Source organism: Leucopleurus acutus, assembly GCF_964270905.1.
Source record: "Leucopleurus acutus genome assembly, chromosome: 19".
Lineage (NCBI taxonomy): Eukaryota > Metazoa > Chordata > Mammalia > Artiodactyla > Delphinidae > Leucopleurus > Leucopleurus acutus.
The window spans coordinates 18,209,572-18,234,151 of record NC_139161.1 but is presented as its reverse complement, the minus strand read 5'-3'; the positions used below and the strand labels follow the sequence as shown (position 1 = coordinate 18,234,151).

General features: G+C 55.2%; 1 protein-coding gene across 3 annotated transcripts; it reads right to left on the bottom strand.

The window, feature by feature from the left end:
- Window positions 1-2,645: 2,645 nt before the first annotated feature.
- Window positions 2,646-23,395, bottom strand: MPP2 (MAGUK p55 scaffold protein 2; the record flags this gene model as incomplete). 3 transcript variants are annotated; one of them, XM_082860275.1, is made up of 12 exons in its annotated part: window positions 2,646-2,822; window positions 4,101-4,229; window positions 4,557-4,759; window positions 5,379-5,540; window positions 5,760-5,828; window positions 5,910-6,015; window positions 6,110-6,241; window positions 7,026-7,253; window positions 7,608-7,757; window positions 7,867-8,019; window positions 17,898-18,016; window positions 22,813-23,395. In XM_082860275.1, 12 exons carry the CDS (start codon window positions 22,982-22,984, stop codon window positions 2,646-2,648), a joined length of 1,800 nt encoding a protein of 599 aa, XP_082716401.1. The 3 variants fall into 3 exon arrangements, with proteins under 3 accessions (XP_082716401.1, XP_082716402.1, XP_082716403.1); XM_082860276.1 differs by having other exon boundaries at window positions 7,867-8,125; window positions 17,893-18,016; window positions 22,813-22,843; XM_082860277.1 differs by lacking the exon at window positions 22,813-23,395 and adding an exon at window positions 19,577-19,658.
- Between the last annotated feature and the right edge of the window lie 1,185 nt (window positions 23,396-24,580).

Sequence of the window (24,580 nt, the reverse complement as noted above, 5' to 3'; positions counted from 1 at the left end):
GCTGTGCTCCCCACTCTCAACCTTTCCCAAAGCCATCCACCCGACCCCAGTGAAAGACAAACAGAGCCCAGAAGCTTTGCTTTCACATTTAATCAAAGGAAAAGAAAGCCAATCAGAGAGAAAGCTCAAGAACTGGATGGCTGAGAGAGGGGACAGGAGAAGCACAGCTGGGCTGGGACTGAGTGTGGACGGGGCGTCAGGGTCCCATAATCCTGAGGTTCCTCAATACAAGCGTCCACAGTGGGAAGAGGGAGGCTGGAGCCTGAGGGCTAACGCGGTGGGCACACACACCCATTCCAACCCAGTACGGGTCCCCGGAGTACGGCTAAGGCTGGGGAGGTAGAATGCTGTTCAGAGAGGAATAGAGACGGGAAGGGAGGGGCCCAACCCACAGGCATCACCAGCAGTGAAGGTGCCAGACAGTAACTGGAGCTTCACCCTCAAGGGCCATGTGCCAACCCTTCAGCAAGGTGCCCAGCCGCACCTCCCATCAAAGAGAATGGTCTTCTAACCAGAGTGCTTTGGAGGTTAACCAAGGGGGAGGGGGTAGCTGCCTCTATTCCCAAGTCTGCTGGGTGACGTGGGTATGAACAAAGAACCCCATGGCCCTGGGCCAGCGCGAGAACACCCCATTCTCCTCCCACTCCCAGTCCCCTTGGGTTGAGGGTGAGGGTGAAGCAAGAGAGAGCTGAATTGAGGATAAATTAAAACAACACTGGGGGCTTCCCTGGTGGCGCAGTGGTTGAGAGTCCGCCTGCCGATGCAGGGGACACGGGTTCGTGCCCCGGTCCGGGAAGATCCCACATGCCGCGAAGCGGCTGTGCCCGTGAGCCATGGCCGCTGAGCCTGCGCGTCCGGAGCCTGTGCTCCGCAACGGGAGAGGCCACAACAGTGAGAGGCCCGCGTACCACAAAAAAAAAAAAAAAAAAAAAAAAAAAAAACAACACTGACTAAAGGGAAAAGAGGAACATAAAGCTGACTGCATAGTGGAGGCAGAGCTATGTAAATGAGATGGAAGCAGACTTGACCTTTACATCTCATTTGCATATCCTAGGCAAATGCAAATGAGATCCCTAATATAATAAATATACTTCTGACTTTGTAATAAATATTCTGTTTCTTCTCCCTCCCCTTCCCTAGGAAATGGGCACACAGTGGTTCAGGGGCCAGCGTGGCTGACACTGCAGCAAAGACTGATTAGACAGAAGAACTGGGGAGCACAAAGGCTGGGGGTGGGGTCATGGGGGGTCCCCTACAAGGACAGGTTCACCCCAGGAAGGGCCGCAGGGATGTCTGGGGAAGTCAAGGACAGCAGACTTTTTAAAAAAGGGGTTCTCCTATTTTACACAGCTGCCCTCCTCAAGGACTGGAGGGTGGCATTTAGGGTCGGGGGACAACAGGAGAGTGGAGGGAGACATCTGGGGAAGGCCGAGCCTCTGGAATCTGGGATAAGGGTCTCATAAGAAATGGGGGGCTGATGGGGAGCCCGGAAACGGGGCCCCAAAGAGTGACCTCCAAAGCTCAACAACCCTTTGCTTCCCCTCTCCAAAAACTCAGCCTGACACACACGCCAGCGGCAGAAACTCAGACCAGGCACGGCAGCCTGCGGAACCATAGCTGTGCAGACTCCAGGGTGGAGGGCGCCCACAGGTGTGCGGGGAGTCTGCTGGGGTGCAAACATCCTCCAAGGCCATGCCCCGTGGCCCAGCCCTCCCCTTTCCCCAGCCCCCAGGCCGCCTTCGTGTGAGTGGGCACCTGGACCCGGCCACAGAGACCAAAATGGACATTGACCACAGACAGGGAGCCCAGACACGTCCCCACCACGGGCCACGGAGGGCTGGGAGCTTCCCGCCAGGCTCCTCGTCACAGGGCTCGGCCTCCAGCCCACCCCTGCCTGGGCTGAGCCCGCAGCCCCTGCCGCCCTTGCCCTGCGGGGAGCAGAGCTGGCCTGTCAGGGGCACATCGGAGAAGTCTGTGGAGAGACTTCGGCAGTGAAAAGCTGTGCGTGAGGGAAGGACGGGAGCCAGCCCTGTTCCGAGGGGGCAGAGAACCGCGCTGCTCCCTGGTGCGGCAACTGGCTGGTGCTTCGGCTCCTCCAGCCTTCGGGATGGTACCAGGCTGGCAACGCACCTGGGCTTGCCTAGCTGCCAGGGGGTCACGTAGCCCCCTGGCCACAGGGAACCAGCCTAAGGCCTGCCCCTAGGCTGCAGGGGCGAGAAGCAGGAGCAGCCCAGGAGTGGGGTCAGGGTGGCCAGTCCAGAGGAGAAAAACTGACTGGCGAGAGGGGTGGGGGCAGCGTACCTACTGACCACCTGGTCCCAAAGCAGCTTTTCTCTTCTCTGGACTGAGCATTATGGAGGCGACTCCGACACTCCGGGGCATGGCTCGGCCCTCAGCGAGGGACATCTGGTGGCAAATGAACGTGGGGAGTGGGTAGCACCTGGGCACAGACGTGCCCCACGAACACCCACCTCCCTGGCAGTGCACGCCTCCTGCGCTGAAGCCAGACTTAGGGCCATGACCCAGGGAGAGCCAGAGCGCCGGGAACGGGAGCTGAGGATCATGGCTGGGGCTCACGGTTGGGAAGGGGACGGATTCAGGGTTCTGGGTCCCAACCCAGAGGGCCGAGGTCCAGGAGAACAGGCTCAGTACACCCAGCTGACGGGCACCCACTGGGGCTCCGTGCGCAGCTTCTCCAGGGCGGCCTGGAGCTCACGGAAGGTCCTCTCCAGGTTCCTATTGACCAGACTGAGGTCGAAGTAATGCCCGTAGCCCCTCTGGATACGGCTGCTCTCCTCCACTGTCCGTCTCAGGTCCGCCTCCTGCCAGCACAAGGGGACCTCCCGCCCGTCAGTATCCGCCTGGCACCCCCAGCGTCAGGGGTCCCACAGCCTGCCCCGTCTAGCCCCCTCCCCAAAGCCCAAAGTACCAACCATGGCAGGCACAGACCCCATGGCTGGGGAGGCAGCAGCCCCTCCCTGCATGCCCCAAGGCAGCTCTCCTGTGACCGTCGACAGACAGATGGGTGGTGGGAAGGGAGGAAGGAAATAACCTTTAGGAAGCGCCAAGCACTGCACTAAACACTTGGCGACCAGCGTAATCTTCACCACAGCTCTGCAAGCGGGACTAATTATTCTCATTTACAGCAGAGAAAACTGACGTACAAGGAGGCCACACAGCCAGCCAATGGCTGAACGGGGTCTGCCTGACTCCAAAGCCAGCGCCCCCTTCAGTCTGACTAGGCCCCCCGTACCTAGACAGCCTGAAGGCAATTGCCACGCCTGGTCCTAGGGCCGCCCACAAGGGCCGGAGGCAACCCCTCTCCAGACACAGCCCAAGCCGGACCGGCAAGGGTGGGAAGGGAACTTGAATACTGACTTACAGAAGCCGAGGCAGGAGCTCTAGGACTGACCCAGCTGTGTCCCGGGGGCTCCAGTAGGCTCTGTTTGTGGCCAGAGCCGGCTGCAGCAGTGGGGAGCCCAGCCCGGACCTTTCTCCTGGGTCTGAGCCCCTGACCGGGGCCTGAGAGCTGCAGTACCATAAGTGGCCAGCAGAGGGACCCGTGAGTTCAGAGCTCTGCAAACCCTACACCTGCTGGGGAAGGCTGTTCCAAGGGGTCCCTGGCGGGAGAAGGGCGCCCTGGAGTCCTGCAACACCTGCCTTGAAGCCTCTCCTCCCTGCACTGCCTCCTCCCTGATGCTAACTGGTCCCTCCAGGCAGCCTTCCAGCCTCCGGCCTCCTCCCTCCCTTCAGCCTTACCCCCAGCTGTAAACAGCCCACCTCTGCCCACAAATCGCCCACCGGCCCTCTGGGCTCCCCTGGAGCCCTGTTCCCACAGAATGGACCGAGCAGGGGGCCTGGCAGAAGCTCCCGTGCCCCGGGCCAGCTGTGTCCCTGACTCTACACTTCACTTCCTCGCTCAGACTTCCCCTCCATTCCCACACCTATAAAGTGGCATTCGCAAGTCTAACCTCAGTGGTACCTCAGGTGGGCGCCTCTCCCCTTCCCGACACCACCTTCTCTTCCTCGGCTCTGGCTGGCCCCCCACACCACCCCAATCAGCCATTAGACCCCCACCACCACACCTTAGAGGCCCTCACCGTGAGCTGCTTGGTGGACACCCCACTCTCCAGTGCCGTCCGGTTCATGGCTCGCAGGGTCTCAAAGTCAGGGGCCTCAATGAACACCACATAAGGGACAAACTCAGCTGTTCTCAGGACCTTCACTGCCTGCAGAAGAGGAGGGTCAGGAGTTTATCCCCATGTACATCTGGGGTGATGGGGGTGAGAACAGGTACCTGGGAATAGATGAGAATGTGGACCTGGGGCTCTGGGACATGAGTCCTGGGGATGAATGGCAAAATAGCTGGCAGGTGGCTAGGGATGGGGTGACTGGGGGTCCAGGAGGCTGAGAAAGAGGTTCTAGGTGGGCTGGGTCCCTAGCAGTAGTTGAGGGGTTATAGGGGGGTACTTGGAAATATATGGGGTAATACTGGGGTCAAGCAGAGTACCCAGAGAGGTATTGAGCAGGCTGGGAAGGAGCAGGCCAGGCAGTACCTGGGGGTTGACATCCAGCACACACACCCGGCCGGCAGCGACCACGCCCCGGATGGAGTCGATACGTGTGCCATACAGGTTGCCCTCGTATTCACCATGTTCCAGGTATCGCCCAGCACGGATGTCAGCCTCCATCTCCGCACGGGACACAAAGCTGTAACCCTGGCCTTCCCGTTCTGAGTCCTTGGGCCTCCGGGACGTGTCTAGGGGGAAGGAGGGGCCGAATGGGCACAGGCAGGCCACACCACCTCAGACACACGAGCTCATGCTCTACCTGCACCAAGCAGCCCTGCTGCCTTCCCGCACACCTTGCCCTCGCCCTCACCATTGGCACCCACAGACTCGAGACGTCCATACTGAGGGGACCTTCAGAAATCACTGTTGTAACCCAGTGCTTACAGATGGAGGCTGAAGCCCAGAGAGGGCAATATGCAGCCCAAAGCCACACAGCAAGGCCAAGCAGACCTGGGGTCAGCACTCAGGTTCCTGCCTCTGGTTCTGTCACCAGAAGCCCTCTTTTCCACAAGGCCACACACAGCTCATAGCCCTGTTTCACATGGGTTCCCAGATGGGCTTTTAGCAAGTGAAACATGAGAGAAGGAAAGGTAAGGCTAGCACCACCCACGTGGCCAATGGTTCCTCGCCTTCCCCAGCCTGCAGTTCCCACATCCACCCACAGAGGGCGCGCACCACACATCTCACACCCAAAGGTATCACTTAACCTGGGGCCTACGCAGATGCCCATTCAGTGGGCCCAGCCTTGGCCCCCAGGGCAGCCCCTGCTCCCTGCCACCCACCCGGCAGGACCCAGCCCCCACTCACAGGGCACCGTGGTGCCATAGCGATCCGGATCCCACATGATGAGTCTGTTCTTCAGGCTGCGCCGGCCCACACCCTGAGCCCCGATCAGCACCAGGGTTTTCCGGCGGAAGGGGGGCATGCGGGCCACCTCCTCATAAATGAGCAACTCATGGCGGTCAAACTCTGGACAGGGAGATGTCACTGCTCATCAGGTGAAGGGCGTGGGGCTGGGCTCTCAGGGAGGCCAAGGATAAGAGGGCTGGGGCCGAGGGCAGGAGGGAAAAACAGGGCAGGGCTGAGGGACAGGACTGGCAGCATCAGAACCAGGAGATGCACAAGTCATTGGTGGGGGACGGAGGGAGCACTGAAGGAGGATGGGGGAAGGGGGCCCCCAACACCCACCTGCATTCTTGGTGGTCAAATACATCATTCGCTTCTTTTTCTTTCCTGAAATGCTGCCGCACAGGGTCCCTGGCCATAAGGAGATGAGCAAGTGAGGCCAGGCAGGGCCACATCAGGTCCCAGATTAGAGGTCTGGGGGCAGGACTGTACCTGAGTTGGGTGTCAGCTCCAGGTCCCGCTTGACAAAGGCTTTCCGCTTCTCCTCCAGGAGCTGACTGGGGATGAGCCCAGCGCTGCCCCCTTCTACGTGGCACGCCTGAAATGACCGTGGCACAAAGATGTGCCCGAGTAAGCCCTCACTGCCCGCCGACACCATACCTGGAGAGACAGCATGGGTGCCCAGGGCTCACCTGCCACCAGTTGGCGTCGTCCTGGTTTACAATCTGAAGCAGGTCCCCAGCATTGAAGCGCAGGCCAGCTTCCTTGCAGGGGATAAGGCTGTCTCTGGCTGGGTCATAGTCAAAGTGGCATTTCACAAATACCTGGGCCAGGGATTTGGCAAAGGGTCAAGGGAAGAAGCAGGGGAAGGCTGGAGGGGGCGATGCCCATTCCTGATGCCACCCCTACCCCGAGGGTGGGGGGGGGTAGGAGTGTCACACAGCTCACCTCCTGCCCCCTCCCCTCACAAAGATGAAAGAGACCCTGGCACTGCCCATCTAAAGGCATGATGCCACAGGCCTGCCTGGTCCACCTCCCTGGTACCAGCCTCCCTTTGCATCCAGAACAAAAGGACTCAGAAGGATGGGGATCTGCTCAGGCCTGGGGCCCTGGCCCTACCCACCAGGAAGGTGGGATCACCTGGTAAGGAACACGATCCTGGCACCTAATGCAAGATCGCTCCATCCCCCACACCCTCCCTCGGAGGAGAGGGCTCTGGCGAAAGGCTAGACAGCCAATAGGAGAGGTGAGCAGAGCAGCGAGACCTCCTCAATCCACCAACCTGAAGGCATCTGTATAGAACACGTGATAACCCAATTCTGGGCACCCGTGCCTACACGCAGGCACACGGAGGGCTGCGCACGATGCAGGAATTCATTTGTACACTCAGGTACTCCAGGCTTTAGATGCGCGCACATCCCTTACACGTGCGCATGAGTGCCCGAGACTAGGGCGAACGCGTGGCCGCATTCGCCAGATGCCTCTTGCTTTGACTACACTGGCTGGCGAGGAGGGGCTCCCATCAGGAGGCCCGTGACCCTGGCCGCTGGGAAGCTCCGCCACCCCCTGGGCCTTGTGCTGGGCGAGGGGCTTGGAGGAGGGGCCCACCTGGCGGGGCAGATGGGGCTCCTGGTAGCTGGGCAGGATCTTGAGGATAACGCTGCCGCTGGCGTTGCGCAGGAGCTCCTGCAGCGCGCGGGGGTCGCTGCCCACCGGCTGCCCGTTCACCTCCTTGATGATGTCGCCCACGTGCAGTAGGCCTTGCTGAGCCACCATGCCCCCGTGCAGAATGCGTGCAATCACCAACTCGCCACCCTCCACGCGGAATGTCACGCCCTGGGGGACGGAGGGCGGGTATGATGAGGCGCCAACTGCTCCAAGTCAGAATCTTCACATGGGTCTCTTAAGAGCCCCTCCATTCTACCCTTCTAGCCCCGCCCTCACAGCGACCTTCTCTGCCATCTTCTGCCCAAATTCTTTACCTACAGGGGCACCAGTGGACTGAAAGTGGGCAGAATGGAGAGAGTCACAATGTCTGCGGTCTCCTGGGTGTGCTGGCGCCCGACCCTGGGCAGAGCTGATCCCGTCTTCATCTTCAGCCCTCTCCTGACCAGACTTGATCCCCGCCGGTTACTCTCAACACCCCCCCCCCCCCGAGATTCCACCGCTGGCGCCGCCCAGCGCCCTCACCAGATGCTCTCCAGCCGTCTTGCGGACGCCCACCATGCGCACTGCGTCAGGAGGCACGGGCTGGTTGCTGAACGTGGGGTCCAGGTCGGGGCTGGGGGGCGGTGTCTCATAGGTCTTTGAGGCCACAGAGTCGTGCGTCTCCAGGAGGGACTGGGGAGGCGGGGGGAAGAGGAGGGACCATGGGGCAGAGGTCCCTTCCCACCCCAGTTCTAACTTCCTGCCGGCGCCAGCCCCCCAGCAGCCCGGGAGAGGACCAAACCTGGAAGTGGGGCTCCTGGAGGATGCGGACCAGCTCCGCCGCCGCACTGCTCCGCTCGGCCAGCCGCGCCAGGTCCCGCAGGATCTCCCGCACCAGCTCTAGGTTGTTGTCCCGCACGGCCTCCAGCTTCGTCTCCTCCAGCCGCTCGTGGGCCTGGGGGCGGGGGCGGGACAGGTGAAACTTGACGCTTCCCCAAGAGCCCTGGGGTACCAAACAGTGCCCCCCCACCAGCTCCCAGGCATCTTCCCACCCCCAAATGCTGACTTTAGACCCCATCCACAGCACTGCTCCTGGTATCAGTCTCAGAGCCTCACTCACTCAGACACAAGCACACTCACACGTGCGCACAGGTGCCTTGCTTTCTCCTTTCTCCCCCAAGACAGTGACTGGGACTCAGTTTAGGGAAGAGAGAATCCAAAGGATAAAATTTCATTTCCATCTCTTGCCACAGAGGACCATTAACATCATCAAACTCCCCAGCCTCCAGAACCCTATAAGCATCTGAGTTCAAGGACAGCTTCTTCCAACCGACATCATGGCTGGGTGGGGTCTTGGACACCCTGTAGCCCAGATTAAGGAAGCCGGGGAAGTGGAGTAGCTTGCCCAAGGTCACAGGGACTCTAACTTGGGTCTCCAAGCCTTGAGCCCAGTGCTCCCAGTGAAGAACGGGACAAGATATCAGTACATGGTACCAGGAGAAGGTCCTGCACCTCCTTGTTGCTCTACTGACTCTGGACTCCATGACAATGAGCATGGGCTCCATGACAAGGTGCTCTGAAAAGGGAAAAGGAAGCCTTTGCCAGTGACGAGCCCAGCGGGGAGAGTTATGTTAAGTGGGAAGAAAGGAGTCCCATTTCAGGGATATACATGCATACTTCTTTTTCCCTCTGAATCATCTGAAAGATAGTTGCAGACAAAAAGTACTTTGCCGGGCTTCCCTGGTGGTGCAGTGGTTGAAAGTCCGCCTGCCGATGCAGGGGACAAGGGTTCGTGCCCCGGTCTGGGAAGATCCCACATGCCCACAGACTCCAATAACTCTTAGTCTTTCAGGGCTTTTTTTTTTTTCTTTTTTCAGGTCAAGCAGTAAATACACATGTGATTTTGTTAGATATTGACAAACTCCCCTCCATGGGGCTTGTGCCACTTTGCCATCCCACCAGCATTAGCTGAGAAACTTTCCTGAAGCCTTGCCACCAGAGTGTGTGATCAAACCTTTGAATGTCTGCCAATCACATGGATAAGAAACCATCTCTCAGTGGGGTTTGATTTGCATTTTGCTTATTATGAGTGAAACTGAGCAGCTCTTCATATGTTTAAAGGCCATCTGTATATCTTTTTCTGTGAACTGTCTGTTCATGTCTTCTGCCAATTTTTCCATCAGATCTTGTTTCTTTCTTTTTCTCACTTTTTTAAACATTCTCTATATTAGGAAAATAAGCCCTTTATCTGTAATACGTCTTGCAAATATTTACCCCCAGTTTGTCATTTGTCGTTTGACTCAGCTTATGTTTTTTTGTCAATGCAAAAAATATATATTTAATGTAGTTAAATTTATTAACATTTTATGCATCTGAATTTTGAGGCATAGTTTTTTAAAAAGGCATTCCTTACACGCAGATCCATGTTTCCTTCTAGAATGTGTATGGCTTGTTTTCTCAATCTCTGATCTTCTTGGAAGTTTATTTTCATGTACAGTATGAGGTAAGGACCTACTTTGATATCTTTCCAAATGACTATCCAGGTATCCCAATACCATTTAATAAAAATCCATAAGAAAATTATTCCTTAATTTTCTATGTGTGATAATGATAGCGTGATTTTTTTTTAAGAATCTTTATCTTTGGGCTTCCCTGGTGGCGCAGTGGTTGAGAGTCCGCCTGCCGATGCAGGGGACACGGGCTCGTGCCCCGGTCCGGGAAGATCCCACATGCCACGAAGCCGCTGGGCCCATGAGCCATGGCCGCTGAGCCTGCGCGTCTGGAGCCTGTGCTCTGCAACGGGAGAGGCCACAACAGTGAGAGGCCCGCGTACCGCAAAAAAAAAAAAAAAAAAAAAAAAAAAAAATCTTTATCTTTTATCTATACAAATTGAAATACAGATAAAATTATGTCTGAGATTTCCTTCAAAATAATTCAGGAGAGAGAGGAGGAGGAGGTGGAGGTATGCATAAAACAAGATTGTTCATGTGTTGTTAAATGTTGAAGTAGGATAATGGATGATGGGGGTTCAAGAAACATTTTTGAAAATTTCCATAATAGAAACTTGTTCAAGCCCATGAGATGGGGAGATTTTAATAACATCTCATAAGGATACTCTGAGGATTTGGTGAGATGGACACAGTGCCTGGCACACAGCAGGTGCTCAATAAAGGCTCGCTCCTTTCCTGTCTTCTCTTCCCCAAACGGGCCAGGGAAACAGCATCCCACACAGGGAGGCATATTGGCCCCACTGTTGCTAAATCATCCTCTGCTGGGGGAGCAGCATTTCAGCCTGACTCCTACAGTCTGGCTGGGCAGAGGGTTCCCTGCTGGGGAGACAGACAACTGAAGGGGCAAAGGAGTAGTACTCGGAGCCCCGTTACGCCTTGATGATCCTCAGATGCCAGAGGGCAGAGACATGCCCCAGAAGGTTCCACCAAACCCTGTGTGATCTTCACTCATTAAGCTCAGCACAGCCCACAGCGCTTGACTCCGTTACCAGTGTCTAGACAATGCTGAGAGCCCAAGGCCCCAGGAAATGTTTCAAGAATAAAGAAAGGCACTCAGGCTTGCAACCATCTCACCATGGTGACCCTGGCCAGGCTCCTTCGGGTTAGCGGGAGCTAGCTCTGGCCCAGGTTACGTGAGAAGCATAGAGGTTGCCCATTTTAGCTTTAGCATCTTCTGCTCCATGGATGAAGAGGACAAGTCTCCCCAGAAGCCCTCACTTAACCAAGCAGGAAGCCAGTGTGTCTCCCACGCCTTTTACCTCCCACCTTTGACTTAATGACCCCTCCCCCTAGGCCGATCCATTCCTCCGCCTGTGGCCCCCCCGGATGTCTTACCCACAGATGGAAGATCACAGCTCTCCAAGCTCAACCTTCATGGGCCAGAGGAAACTTTAAACATTTAATCATTCAAATACAAAAGAAACACTACCAGCAGGCTGACCAAACAGCTGATTGACCAATACTGAGAACACCCAACATGTGTCACGATTTGCAACATACTTTTCAGGGACTTTGGGAACTCAGAATTGGATTAATCATATCTTCGGCTCATGACGTTTTCTCATCATTGGTTTGTGCACGGCCTCCTTTTAGTTCGTTGGTATTAAATTAGGCACTTTTGTAATAATACAACAAGGATCTAAGTAGCCACCACTTAAATCATAAAGGAGGATCTTGACCATATCCTACATCTAATCACATGCCCCGCACACCCATCCACCCACCTCTCCTGCTCAGAAACCACCACCTTGATTCCCTGTGTTCATCACGCCCTGGCTTCTCATTTTACATAGTTTTATTGTATCTATATGTATTCAGTATATTCCTAAAATAAATACTGTTTTTAGTTATTTTAACCTTTAAAAAAAGGGAATTGTGCTATATATGATTCCTGGAGGCCTGATTTTTTTTTCACTTAGTATTAAGTGAAAAATTGTTTCACTTACTATTTTTTTTGCAAAGATTTACTCTTATTTTTCATATTAGGTGAATACATATTCACTTAATATTAATTTTCATTTAATGTTATTTTGCTAAGATTCATTCTTTTTTCCCATATCACATTAGTTCATTCTTTTTTTTTTTTTTTTTTTAACCATGCCACACAGTATGCGGGATCTTAGTTCCCTGACCAGGGATTGAACCTGCGCCCCCTGCAGTGGAAGCGTGCAGTCTTAACCACTGGACCGCCAGGGAAGTCCTAGTGCATTCATTTTAATGGCTGTATTATAGTCCATCGTGTGACTATGCCGTATCTGATTCATCTCCTCTCTCCTTGAAAGGCATCTGGGTCATTTCAGGTTTTTGCCATTCCAAACAGTACTACTATGAACGTTCCAGTCTATGTCTCCTGGTGCACATGTGAGTTTCTCCCAGGAGCAGAATTGCTGGGCCAGGGGGTATATACATGTTTGATGGTAAAATAACACACTTGACAGACATTCCACTTAAATGTCACAATGACCCTGTGAGATTAATAGTATCAAGGCCATTTTCCCAATGAAGTATCCGAGGCTCTAATGGGTAAAATGAATTCCTTTTCACAGCTCATGGGTGTACAGCAGGGACTCCTGTCAAAGTTTCCTGAGCATCCCCACAGCTGTGATGTCACTATCTGGGCGCCTGTTTCTAGAAAGCGTGCTCTTGTACAACACACACTACAGTATTGGAGGCACAAGGCCCCACAGCCAGGAGAGTGGTTTTGAATTTCTGTGGTAACCATTTGCTTAATTCGGCTCTGAAAAATCACCCTCAGCACAGCAGGGGCTTAAGCTCCTTATAGACCAGAAACTTGGGCCAGGTTCACACTTGGCTAATGGTAGAGCCGGCCCTTAAACCCAGATCTTTCAGCTCCCGATCCAGAGCCGGATGTAAACTGCAGATGCAGAAATGCCACACAGCTTTTCTTTGGAAATCTTTTTCCCTCTGCCTTCCCACTCCAACCTCTCTGATCAGGAGACAGAATTCTCATTTGAAGCCCAGGCTCATAATTAAGTAGTTCAAAATCTGAAAGTCCAGAGTGTGGTAAGCCGGAAAGTAAAGGGACTCTTCAACCTGGATTTGGCCGTGTGACCTGCTTTGGACAATGGGACAATAGCAAATGTGATGCGAAACAGAGGCTTGGAAAGTGCCTGGGATTGGGGGCTGGTCTTCCGCTGCTGCTGAGACCACCATGTGAAGCAGCCTGGGCCACCCTCCTAGAGGATGAGAGACCACACCATCCTAAACATGGCAGTCTTCCCAGCTGAGACACCAGACATGTGACTGAGGCTATCCTAGACTACCCCATCCCAACTGAGCAGGCTCAGACCAGAAAAACCACCCAACCAATCCACAAAATCATGAGACATAAATCAAAGTTGTTTTAAGCCACTGTGCTGTGGGGTGGTTTGTTACACAGCGAAAGCTAACTGATGCGCTGGGCTCCCCACCACTGTAGCCTCTGTTTGTCATGTCCCCTGGTCAGAGTCTCCATCTTAGTGACCCTCCTGGCCCCTCATTCTTGTAAGGCCCTGCTTTGCTTTGCCAGCTCTCTCACCTCCCCCTTGCCACAGGACTGGAGTCCCTATGAACTCTAGTCCAATGGCCAAGACTGCATTACAACAACTCTTTATGGTTTAAAAATGCTTCCACATCCATGACCTCCCCCTATCCCAACCACAACTCTGAGAGGTAAGCATCGTTATCCCCGTTTCTCAGAAGAAATGACTGAAGCTCAGAAAGGTTCTCAGACCTACTAAAGTCACACAGCTAGCCAGTGAATCTTCTGACTCCAAACCCTGTGCTTTTCCTTCTTCATCTCATGTGGATTAGTTCACAGGCCTCCCAGCTGGCAGATGTCCCCACTGGTAACAGTTTACCTAAATTTCTGACTGCCTTTGATTTCTCGCCGTGGCCTTGTCCGTTGTTGGAACACCTGTTACTGGGTCCATGTCAGAGCTCCCAGATGTCACCCACCTGCCAGGGCTGCCACCTGCTGTCTGTAGCCAACCCTCTGGATCTGTGATTTGCCTGCCAAATTTGACTTCCTTCAGAACCTGTAACTCCCTGGGTTTGTCCCGTCAGGGACCTGCTCCTCCCTGGTCCCAGAGCTACCCAGTGTAGCCCCTCCCACATCATCTGCGACATCCCTGGAGAGGAGAGTCATCAGGGTAAGGGAAGGAGGTGAATAGCTACCACATGGGGTTCCAACTGGACTCCGCTCCTGTGGGTTTCTGGGCCACCAAGCTTTTGCAGCTGGACCTTTGATCAAAGTACTTTGTCTAATAGGTTTGAAATTGATCTGTGTGTACATAATCATTAAAATAGGTGAGAAAGAGTAAGAAGTAGGTCCTGTTGTCCAAAGCGAGTCACGCAGTCAAGCCCAGACTGAAGAGCAGAAACTCTCCCTTTTGATGAGAAGACTGGCAAAGTGCATTGTAAAGGGTCGCGCATAAAGGGATCGGAAAGATTTCTACTGAGCTCAGATGGGCCTTTATGGAGATTCACTTCCTGTTTGTTTCACAGCTAGATGGAGAGAAGTCACTGGATTGCCTTAGCCCCTGAGCCTCTTACGGGGGTCTCAGCATTGAAGACATGTCCACACTCCCTTCTGTTGTGTTAATGCACAACTGGAACCATTCTAGGAATTTCTTGGGAGGAAATTCTGGCCGGCTTACCCCAAGAACACTTCTGGAGAAGGGAGTTTACTTACGGTCTGACACAGCACATTGGTAATTTCTCAATCAGGCAGGGGTCCCAGGACTGGGACATTGCAGGGCTCAGTGAGAAAATGACAGACTCGGGCTCCCTCAGGAGAAGAATAAACTTTCTGACAGTTCATTGCCATAGCCCTAGCTCTGTGCCTGGGACTTGGTGAGCACGCCATAGATATTTGTTGAATAGAGGATGGATGACAGTGACTAAGTGAAGGACAGAGCCATCCAGCCAGCAATCCCATCTTTGGAGAGCTGTCAAATGGGTTCCACAAGGCCATCAGAGAGGAATGCTATGGGGGTGGGGGTGGGAGGGTCACACCTTGCAGGGTGCTGGCTACAGGATCTTCTAACCCAGAGGTTCTGCATCCCGAGAGCCCCTCCTTATTTCACTGGCTGTCCCGCTATAGAAGCAATAGCTAGAGTGACTCAGAGATGATGTGGTTTAATAAATCCAACCGTGAAGTCAGCTTTGGAAGGTTACAGATGTTGAGGTTCAAATGTGCACACTCAGCAACTCCACTACCAAGTGTCCACCCTAGAGAAACTCTCACCCACGTGCAGAAGCAGATGGGTATGAGGATGTTCACGGCAGCTCTGTGCTTTACAGAGGCAAGTCAGCGACAGTGTGTCTGTCTCTCAGCAGGGGAACCAGTAAATGAATACACTGGGCTCTATTCACCTATTGGAATACCACACAACAGTTCAGATGAATCTATATCTCTACGCATGTCAATAACTATATTACTTATATGAACTAGAAATCTCAAAAACCACAGCTGCTTACGCTATCATTCCATTACGCAAAGCTTAAAACCACATATAAACAGGGGCACGTTGTTTATATCTAAATATGTGTATAGGCAAGACAGGCACACCTTCAGGGGAACAGCATCATCGACTCAAGCCAGGGGTCACCTGTGGGCAGGGGAAGCAGTGGAAATGAGGAAAAGGGGAGAGGCATTCACTGGATCACGCTTTTATTTCTTAAAAAGAAAGAGCAGGAACTAAAGCAAACACGGCCGGCATTCACATCCTGGAGGTGGGTACTCAGAGGTCTGTTATGTGCTTTTTCTACACACTCTCTTGTATTCACTCATTCAATATTCAGTGAGCACCTACTACGTGCCAGGCACTGTTCCAGGCTCTGGGGATACAGTAGCAAATCAAGCAGACATCCCTGTCCTCAAGGAGCTCGTAATCTCTCTGTATGAAACATGCATAATTCCTTGTTTTGACTTTTAACACATGAATCCAATCCTTGACCACCGAATGAGAAGCAGCTTGCCTTTCTCCAGTCCCCTACAATCTGCTCAGTTTTCTCTTCCCCAGAACCTCCCACTAGCGACCCTCTCACACCTCTCATCTTCCATCGTTAACGACTGCCCTTGGTCTTCAGCCATTCCACAGATGATAACGTACCGGGCTGTGTTCCCGGGACACAGCATCCCCTGTAGCAAGGGGGCCTAGTTCCCTTCCACGCCCCATGTCAGGGCCGACCACAGCTGTCCTGTGACAGAGTCCCCACCCTCACCCTGTGGAAGACCCATCACCTGATTGTACCGCCCTCCCCCTCCCCGCCATCACTGTCATTGCCAACTTCCTGGTTACGCTCACCACCATTCACTGGAGACCCTGGGACTGCCTCTAGTCTCCCCCCGCCACAACACCTGTGTAGACACCCCATCCCACGAGCCCTCCATTCTTAGATGTCTCTTTTTTAAAAAAATATTTATTTGGCTGTTCCGGGTCTTAGTTGCGGCATGCTGGATCTTTAGTTACGGCCTGGAGGCTCTTAGTTGCGGCATGCAGGATCTAATTCCCTGACTAGGGATCGAACCCAGGCCCCCTGCACTGGGAGCACAGAGTCTTAGCCATTGGACCACCAGGGAAGTCCCAATTCCTAGACTTCTTTAACATCGATGACCTTCCCGTCCACTGCAGCCACATCCTAGATTGTCATGTCACCCCCAGAACTGTCCTCCTTGGAAATCTTTCACTTCCCAACCCTCTCTCTGATCTCGGCCTTCATTTCTTCCAGCTATACGCTCTATCCCCAAATCTGGAGAGCACCCAGGCCTTCACCTCCGTTTTCTCCCTGCCCCACTGTCTGCTCCTGGCCACTCTCCCCTCCCCTCCCAACCTCGGCCCCAGAGGTGATGCTCTGGACCATTCCCACCTCTCCCTGCATCTCAGCCTCCCACAGCCCCCATCCAGCACAAGCCCTGGACCAAAACCACCCTCTGTGTCTCTGGCCTGAGTCACCCCCACCCTGGGATTGACAGTCTGGAGCCCTGTCGATCCCGCTCCCCGGCTTTGGTGAGTTCCCTCTCTCCCCTTCAGTTATTAATTAGTTGAACCTTCACTTCCAAATCCCCCCCTCCGCCCCGCTCCACTCAACCCCTGACCCCTGATGGCCAGCTGAAGACTGCCCGCCTCCCCTGAGAAATCTGAGCCACTAGCATGATTCCCTGCGACTCCCAGCCTTGGGAGTCCTCCTCACCCTCCGCAGCGAAGGATCGCCCCCTCCCCAGTCTATCCTTGCCTCTTATCTCACGTGAAGGCAGCACCAGCCTTACACTTGCCCTGTGCAGAATCCCAGGTGCGTGGCTACCCGCACCCCTCACCTTCCACACCCAAATATCAAGGACTGACAATTTACTTCCTAAATATTTCTTTCATCCTCCCCTCCCTCAAGCCCCGTTACCACAGGTCTAGTTCAGGGCCATCCCTGACGCTGGTCTCTCCACCTCCAGCCATGACCCTCCAACCATCCTCCTGTGGCTGCCAGAGCGATGCTGCTAAAACACCTGTGTGCCGTCATCACACCCATGCTTAAAACCCACAAAAGGCTCCAAGTTGCTCACAGGACATCACAGGACGATGCCCAAGCCCCAGGCATAGCCCCCAGGGCCCTTCACCAGCTGCCAACATCTCCACAGCTCACACTCCCTGTCTCACACCTAAAGCTCCGGCCTCACGCTGACACTTGCAGCTCCTGTACACTCCTGGCTCTCTCTCACCTCTGTTTCTGCTCAAGCAACATTCCATAGCATGGAATGCCCTGCCCCTCCTTCTCATACTTCAAGACTCAGCACAAATGGCCCTTCCTCCAGGAAGTCTTCCCTACCCGCCCTGGGCTGGGTCAGGCATCTGTCCCTTACACTCCCCAAACGCCTAGCGCCTCTGCCTCTATCACTGCTGTTACCAAAGTGTTTTATAACATTCTGTTTTAGTGAGTCTCTCCCCCACCTGATATGTGGCAGGTGACCTTAGATAGATGTCCGCACAAAATGCCCAAAGGCAGAAAGCTAAGCAGGATGAACTCTGGAGATTCCAAAGCACAGGCATGCTCACCCCTAACCAATCATACCCTCTACAAGTTGGCAGTCACCAAACACCCATCCATGTGGGCACATCTACACACTCACCAGTCAGGCGTGGGGGCAGCCTCCCTGCCTGCAGTGTCTCAGATTCATCACCTGGGCATGGATGTCCATGCTTACCCCCCTCTGGGGGTCTCCGGTGCCACGTGCCCCATTCCCAGCACCCCTGTGGCTGACATCCCCCCACACCCTATGCCTCCCCAGGCACAGTGCCCTTGTGTCAGCCTCCCTGGAGCACTCTACCTTGGCCAGGGATCTCACTATAGGACTTTCCATAATGCCTCGAAGGAAGATCAGGTCCAGTTCGGCTGCCCCTGTGGCATTGGGGAGGGATCCCAGGTTGTCCAGGACTTGTTGCATGGCTGGAGGGAAGGAGCAGGCAGTGAGACACACAAGTACCAGCTGAGCACAGGGGACCCAAACACACCATAGAAACCCTGCCCTTCTTACCCCACATCCCACAGAAGACAGCGCCTCCCCGGCAGCACATACTTCCCTGCCCGGCACTCCTGGGACTCCTTGAATGCCTGGGGCAGGGGCCCTAAGAAGGGAGGGGCAATTTCCTTGGCCCGTTCTCTAGGCCCTAGGTAATGTTAGCCTGGGCAGGTGGAAGGCTCCAGGCACCAGGAAGTGGACTCTGAGGTGGGGGGAGGGGAGAAAAGAAAGCAGGTGTCAGGTTCCAGGTTCTGCCCTAAACCAGAGAACCACATCATTCAACCTCTGGATGGGCTGAAGCCACAGGACTCAGCCACCTGCACGTGGCGGGCTCAGGGATGAGAAACGGTGCTTGGAGCACGTCCCTGAGTGCAAGTCAAGCAGGCAGCCATGCAGGAGGTCAGGGCCTACCCAGTATCCAGTACCAGCTGCGCCACTAATTCAGAGTGATTTTGCACTAGTCACTGTCCCTCACAGGCCTCAGTCTTTCCTTCCTGTAAAATGAGTGGATTAAACTGGTTGGTATCTACAGGCCCTTCAGCTCTGAAAGACAATGACCCAGAACTTAATACAGGTCATAGGAAGCCAGGGCTGAGGCCCGGAACACTGGTAGGAGCTGGGGAAACAGGCACCCTGGGGCTTGGGATGGTTGTGGACACCCAAGGGCAGAGGGCAGACCAAGTCATCCCAGGGATCAGCAAACCCTCAGCCTGGGATGGGACATAAGCAAGGGCATGAGAACACCTGAAGCTGGGCCACTGCTGAGGTCTGAGGTGGGGGCTGTCTTCCCTCACCAGCAGAGGTGGGAGCTCCTGGCTGTGGCAGGTTCTGGGGGAAGGAAGGGAGAAGCAGAGTGTGCCCAGCTGGGGGCAGAGATGGGCAGGGGGTATCATTACTGTGCCACCCTGCTACGCACGCCTACGTCTGCATAACAGCACCCAAACCGGGGAGGAGGAGGGGTGGTGGGTACAGTCCCTGGCAACTCTCACGGCTCTCAGCAGTGCCCCCCTCCTCCAGGACGGAATGGGGGTGGGACGCAGGAGGCTTTGAGACTGGAGCTAGCAGCTATTGTCCAGGGACTCTTGGCCTCCCAACCTCTTCCCCCTCATCCTTCCCACCTTCTCCAGAAAAGACACCCACACCTGCCCTCCAGACCCCTTCTGCTCAGGCCTGGGCTTGGCATTGGTCAGACACCTGCAAGGCCCTTAGTGGGCTCAGAAAGAGGCCAGGGCAGGGACCCTTCCCGCTCTGCCAGGATATCCTGGGACCCTCCCTCTCCAGTCATCCTCCCACAGAGATTCCCCAGCCTGCCAGCCATCGGGAGGACTGAGCCAGGGTAGTTGGTGCCCTCAGCCCAGGCCAGCGCTCCCGGAGGGCCGCGCCCCCAGACCCTTAGGCTCCCAGAGAGCCCGCTCCTAGGGACTCTATCTAGATGCCCCAAAGCCCGCAGGACCAGCCCCCAGCCTCCCCACCCCGCCTTTCCCTACCTTCCCTCCGGAGCTCGGCTTCCTCAGAGGAGCCCAGGGATATACCCTCCAAAGAGGCCCCGCAGCCCGGGCTGCCGGCCATGGCAGCCCCCGACCCGGCCCAGGGCTCCCGGGGTAGCCTCCACGCCGCCGCCGCCTTCCCGGTCAGAGGCTGGCAGCGCTGGAGGAGGCGGGACTCAGAGAGAGCCCGCTGCAGGGTCAGCCAATAGCAAGGCTCAGCTGTCTGACCGCCTTGCTGATTGGCCAAAGCCCCGACTGTAGCAGAGAGGCGGGGAAGGGGCGGTGGGAGGGTCCTTGTCCCACGGGTGGCAGGATCCCCCAGTTTTAGTACCTACCACTAAAAGGGAAGGAGGCGGCTGAGAGAAGGTTTGCAGGGGGAAGGGGTTAAGCGTGCAGCCGCTTCAGGACGGGAGCGGTGCTCAGAGACCCTCCCCTCCCAGCCCAGCCGTGAGAAACCCAAGGTGGGTGGGGACTTGGCCCCATCTTGTTCCCGCCCCGCCTCCTGCAAGTCCCTCCTCTATTACACCCCATGCCACCTCCTCTTGAGCCTTCCGACCTCTCCTCTCAGTCCCCTCTCCAAGCCCAGTTTCCTTTACAATGACCCCCTCCGGATCTAAGGAAGCCACCAAGAATGACTCTCGGTCCTCCGCCAGGAGGCTGCGGCACCACTGTGGCATGGGACAAATACCTCAAGCCCCAAATGCCTCCCCCAGCTGCTAGCCATGAAGCGGTGAGGGGGAGAAGAAGGAGGGAAAGGGGTGACACCACTGTGGGCCGGGAAGGGCGCCCCAAGACCTCTGACCCCACATCTCAGCAGCAGCTTCTCCCTCCCCATCTCCCAGTTGCGCTCCCCCTTGCTTAAGGGGGTGATGCCCGTGGGCAAGTCAGGCATCTTGGGGTTGGGGAAGGGAAAAGGTGAGGGAGCATTCACGCTGCAGAGACCAGGGGGTCCGGGGGGGAGGGGGTGGATGGGGATTTGAAAGTTACCCCAGCCCAGAGCCACCATTCATTCCTCTGAGACCCTGTACCCCTGAAGCCACCACTAGGTGCTGCTGCTGCCACCAGACTGCCATTCCCTGAGGAGTGACACCAGGTCACAGCACACCCATGGTTGCCATGGCAGCAAGCAGGATTACACACTAGGACACTAACCCAGAGATTTAAAGGGACAGCTCCAACTGAAAGCCCCACATCCTAGCCTTGATTCAAAGAAAGGAGGGAACCAGCTGAAGGGGGAAGAGAGGGCAGAGCTGATGGACTGGAGCCCAGCGGTAAGCTGTCTAAACTCTCAGCCCATGCCAACACCCATGTATCTCCAACCCTCAGGAAAAGGACTCCTCCACCTTACTAGAAATAGAGTTGGGGTCTCTCTGCTAGAGGAATACACCCACACCATCTCCCTCTCTCCACAATGATAGTGGCCATATTGACACGTAGGTAAGGGTAGAAAGACCCTGCTAGCTTCACTCTCTGCAGAGCCCAAGGCAAGGACCTCTGGGGGAAGGCAGAGGATACGGGGAGGGTGAACCTGACCTTAGAGGCATGGGCGCAGCTGTCTCTCAGGCCCATGGGAAGTGTAATGACCACCAAATGAGGAGGGGCAGAACCCACCATTAGATTTTCGAGGCCAGGAGCCAAGTCCAGCCCCAGGGCAGGCACAGAGGGCCACCTGAGGGAAAGACGAGACTCCTATGCTTTGAGTCTCCCATCACCTCTTCACAGAGGAGGAAACACAGGCTGCAAGAGGTTAAGCAGCTTGCTCCTATCCTTCTTCCTTTGAATATGGAAAGGCAAAGCAGCCCATGGCACAACACCCAAGGCAGCAGGTGCCCCAGGAGTCCTCAGAGGAAGCAGGCCCCCACCCCCCCACCGGGCTCCACTCCCTGCCCTGTCCCCCACCCCACCAGGGCTTATCAAGAGGCCTGCAGCAGGGAAACTAAATTGCTGGGCCTTCCCCTCCCTCTACACTCCTCCCAGGCACTATTAATGGGTTTACTGGACAGTCCCAGATTGAGAGGCCTTTAATCACAGGCTCAGGGATGGGCTTAATTAACCCCTAAGCAGCTTACACAGGGGCCCAGGGAGGCTGGAGCAGCAGGGGGAGGCACTGAGCCCTCCAAGATGCAGAAGCTGGGGGACATTGGTACAGTCCCGCCACTGCATGGAGAACAGGCCCTTCCTGGGGGACAAGGGGGTCACAGATTAGGCTCTGGCCCACTCACAGCAGCCTTCACTTTCCTAGTTCAGTTTGTCAGAGGAGAGGAACAGGCGACTCAATCTAACCAAACTGGGGGGCCTGAAACATCTTGCAGAGGCAGCAGCAGAGCCTAGAGAGAGGGAAGGGGCTACATGGGTAGGAGGCATGCAGGCAGGGGAAAATTCAGAGAAATCAGAGCAATACAAGAGCAGTTTACAATTGTCAGGGCCCTTAGAAAGCCTCTAGCACAGGGCCCTTCACCTGGTGGGTCTCTGAATGCACTTAAGGGGGCATCCCTGAAGCCCTGGAGTAGAATGCAGGTTCTGTGCATAGAAGACTTTGTCTATGATGAGGACCCTCAGCTTTCATCAGATTCTCAATGGGATTCAGGACCAATACAAGTTAAAAACACTGCTCTTCTCCCATCACTTCATCTTCCAGATGGGGAAACCTAGGTCCTAAAAGGGAGGTGACTGGCTCAGGGCCACAGGTTAACAACTCAGCAGCACAGCATAATAATTGTGAATGTTCTTAATGGTAACGTGCTTTCTCTGTCCTAGCCTTTACACCTCTTTACAGAAGAAGAGACGCAGGCTCCAGGAATTTAAGCAGCTTGTTCCTGAGGCTTCCTAGCTTGTCTGGGTGATCCACACCCTTGCCCTAAAACCTCCTATAGAACTAAGTGGAGGCTTCCTGACCTGGCATTCTCCACACACAGCTTCCTGTGCCCCACACACACACACTCCCATCTTAGCACGTGACAGTCCACTCTACCCATCTGGTGGGCACTGCACCATGGACTTCTCCAGAGCATGCATTCCCCTGGCCTCCCTGGAGGTGAGTTGTGCTGTGTCTCCAGCCCCACCCTGGGGCGGGTGCAGCAGGGTGATAGAAGTTGCCAAAGAGATGGCCGAGCAGCTGGGTGGAGCAGCTGCGGCAGGGGTAGTTTGTTCTTCCAGGGGAGCTGTGGGAGTGCCTGATTGCTGCTCCCCACCCTCTGAACCACTGATATACACTGACATCCCCACTCCCTTCTTACCAGACTCAGAGTTGGTGGCGGCAACTGGCATGGTGAAATCAGCAAGGGCTCTGAAATGGCTCTCCTGGAGGAGGGGAGACAGGAGGTTGAGAAGGCACGAGGGCAAAGCAAGGGAAGGAATCAGGAAGGGCCTCGCCTTCAGGATCACCCAGCGAGGTAGGGGAGAGGGCATTGCCCTGACACTAAATGATCCCACAGTCCTGGGAGGCAGGAAGAGCAGATATTACATGCCCATTTCTCCAAGGAGGAGGAGACAGAGGATCAGAGAGGTTAGTTGATTTGCCCAAGGTCACAAAGCTAATAAAGAGAGCTACAATGAAAACCCAGGTTTTATGACTCAAAAAAAATTGTTTCTGCCTACCATCTGTATTTTTTTTTTTTTTGAGAGAGAGAGAGAAAGGGTGGGGAAAGTCCAGTTTGAGTCAAAAGCAGGAAAGATGGGTGTTCCCTGACTCGAAGCTCCATGGGTCAAGAACCGCATCAGTTTTCTTTTGCCTCTGGATCCCAGACCTAGCGCGGTGTAAATGCTCCACAAACGTTTGTCCATCTGTCTGACAGAAATGATGTCATTCATCCCCAAGGCCTCTCTTGCTTCCTCTTTCTCCCCCTGCCCCTTCTTAGCTGGAGCTGGGACAAGGAGAGCAGGGGCTCTGGGCAGAACCAATCATGGAGTTTACAGACCCAGTTCCCATCCCAGGTCCTCCCCAAGCTGGGGTTGGATCCCTCATTCTCCAGGAGAGGGTGCAGGTGGGTAACCCACCATTCTTCCTCACTTTGCCTTCCTAGGCCTGTGCTGCTGGAGAAAACCCTAATTCCTGGTTGCCTTGACAACAGGAGGCGGTGGCTCACAGCAGGGGTGGGGGAGTGCAGGGAAGCAGCTGGCAGTGCCCACTTTAGGACTGAATGCTACTGGGCCCTGGGGGTGGGGGAGCCACAACTTCACCTCCCCCACCAAAAGGTCCCTAGAGGGACCACTACCTGATTTTAATAAAATCTTCTCTCCTCCTATCACCTTCCCAGGCCTGAGCTGGTCATCTGAGCTCAAGTAGCAGAAATTACAAAAGTGGAAGGATGGCTCCCCTTCCTCCTGCATCTGCCCCTGAGAACAAGGAAGAAAGGAGCTTTCAGGGAGAGGAAGGGCACCCCCTGTCAGGCTAGCACCCAGGCTGGGAGCAATGCCCAGGATCCACTGTACCAGCTAGTGCGCCGGGCGCCAAACCCTGCTGTCCTATTCCTAGACAGTATCGAGGAGGGCTCCCTTCCTGCCCCCTCCCAGGTCCCAAGGACCTGGAACCTGCAGCCCTCTCCTGGCTGGAGCTAATCTCCCTGACGGTTGCTGGCAAAGAGAACTCCCGATGTCCTCCTTCCCCCGAGGGTGGAAGGTGGGAAGAGGCAGGGAGGATCCTGTCCCCAGAAGTCTTGCCTAGCCTGCCTGGGTTTTCCCTCTGGGGAGTCGGTTCCCACGGCATCGGCTAGCTCTGCCCTCCCCCCACCCAAGCCTCCGAGAGGGCGGGGCCCGGCTGTGCCCACAGGAGAACAGCAGTGCCAGGCAAGCCAGCCTGGCTATGAGCCAAGGTCCGGAGCCCAGGCATCTGGGAACCCGCACCTCAGCTTCCAAAACCTTGGGCCCAGGAGCCCTCTCACCCCTACGTCCAGGCTATCCACACTACCCAGGGTCGGTAGATGATGTGGGCCCACCGAGAAAGGGGGAGGTTTCCTCCAAGCTCCGTCAATACCCGTACAAAGAGATGGAGAGGAGAAAGGTCTG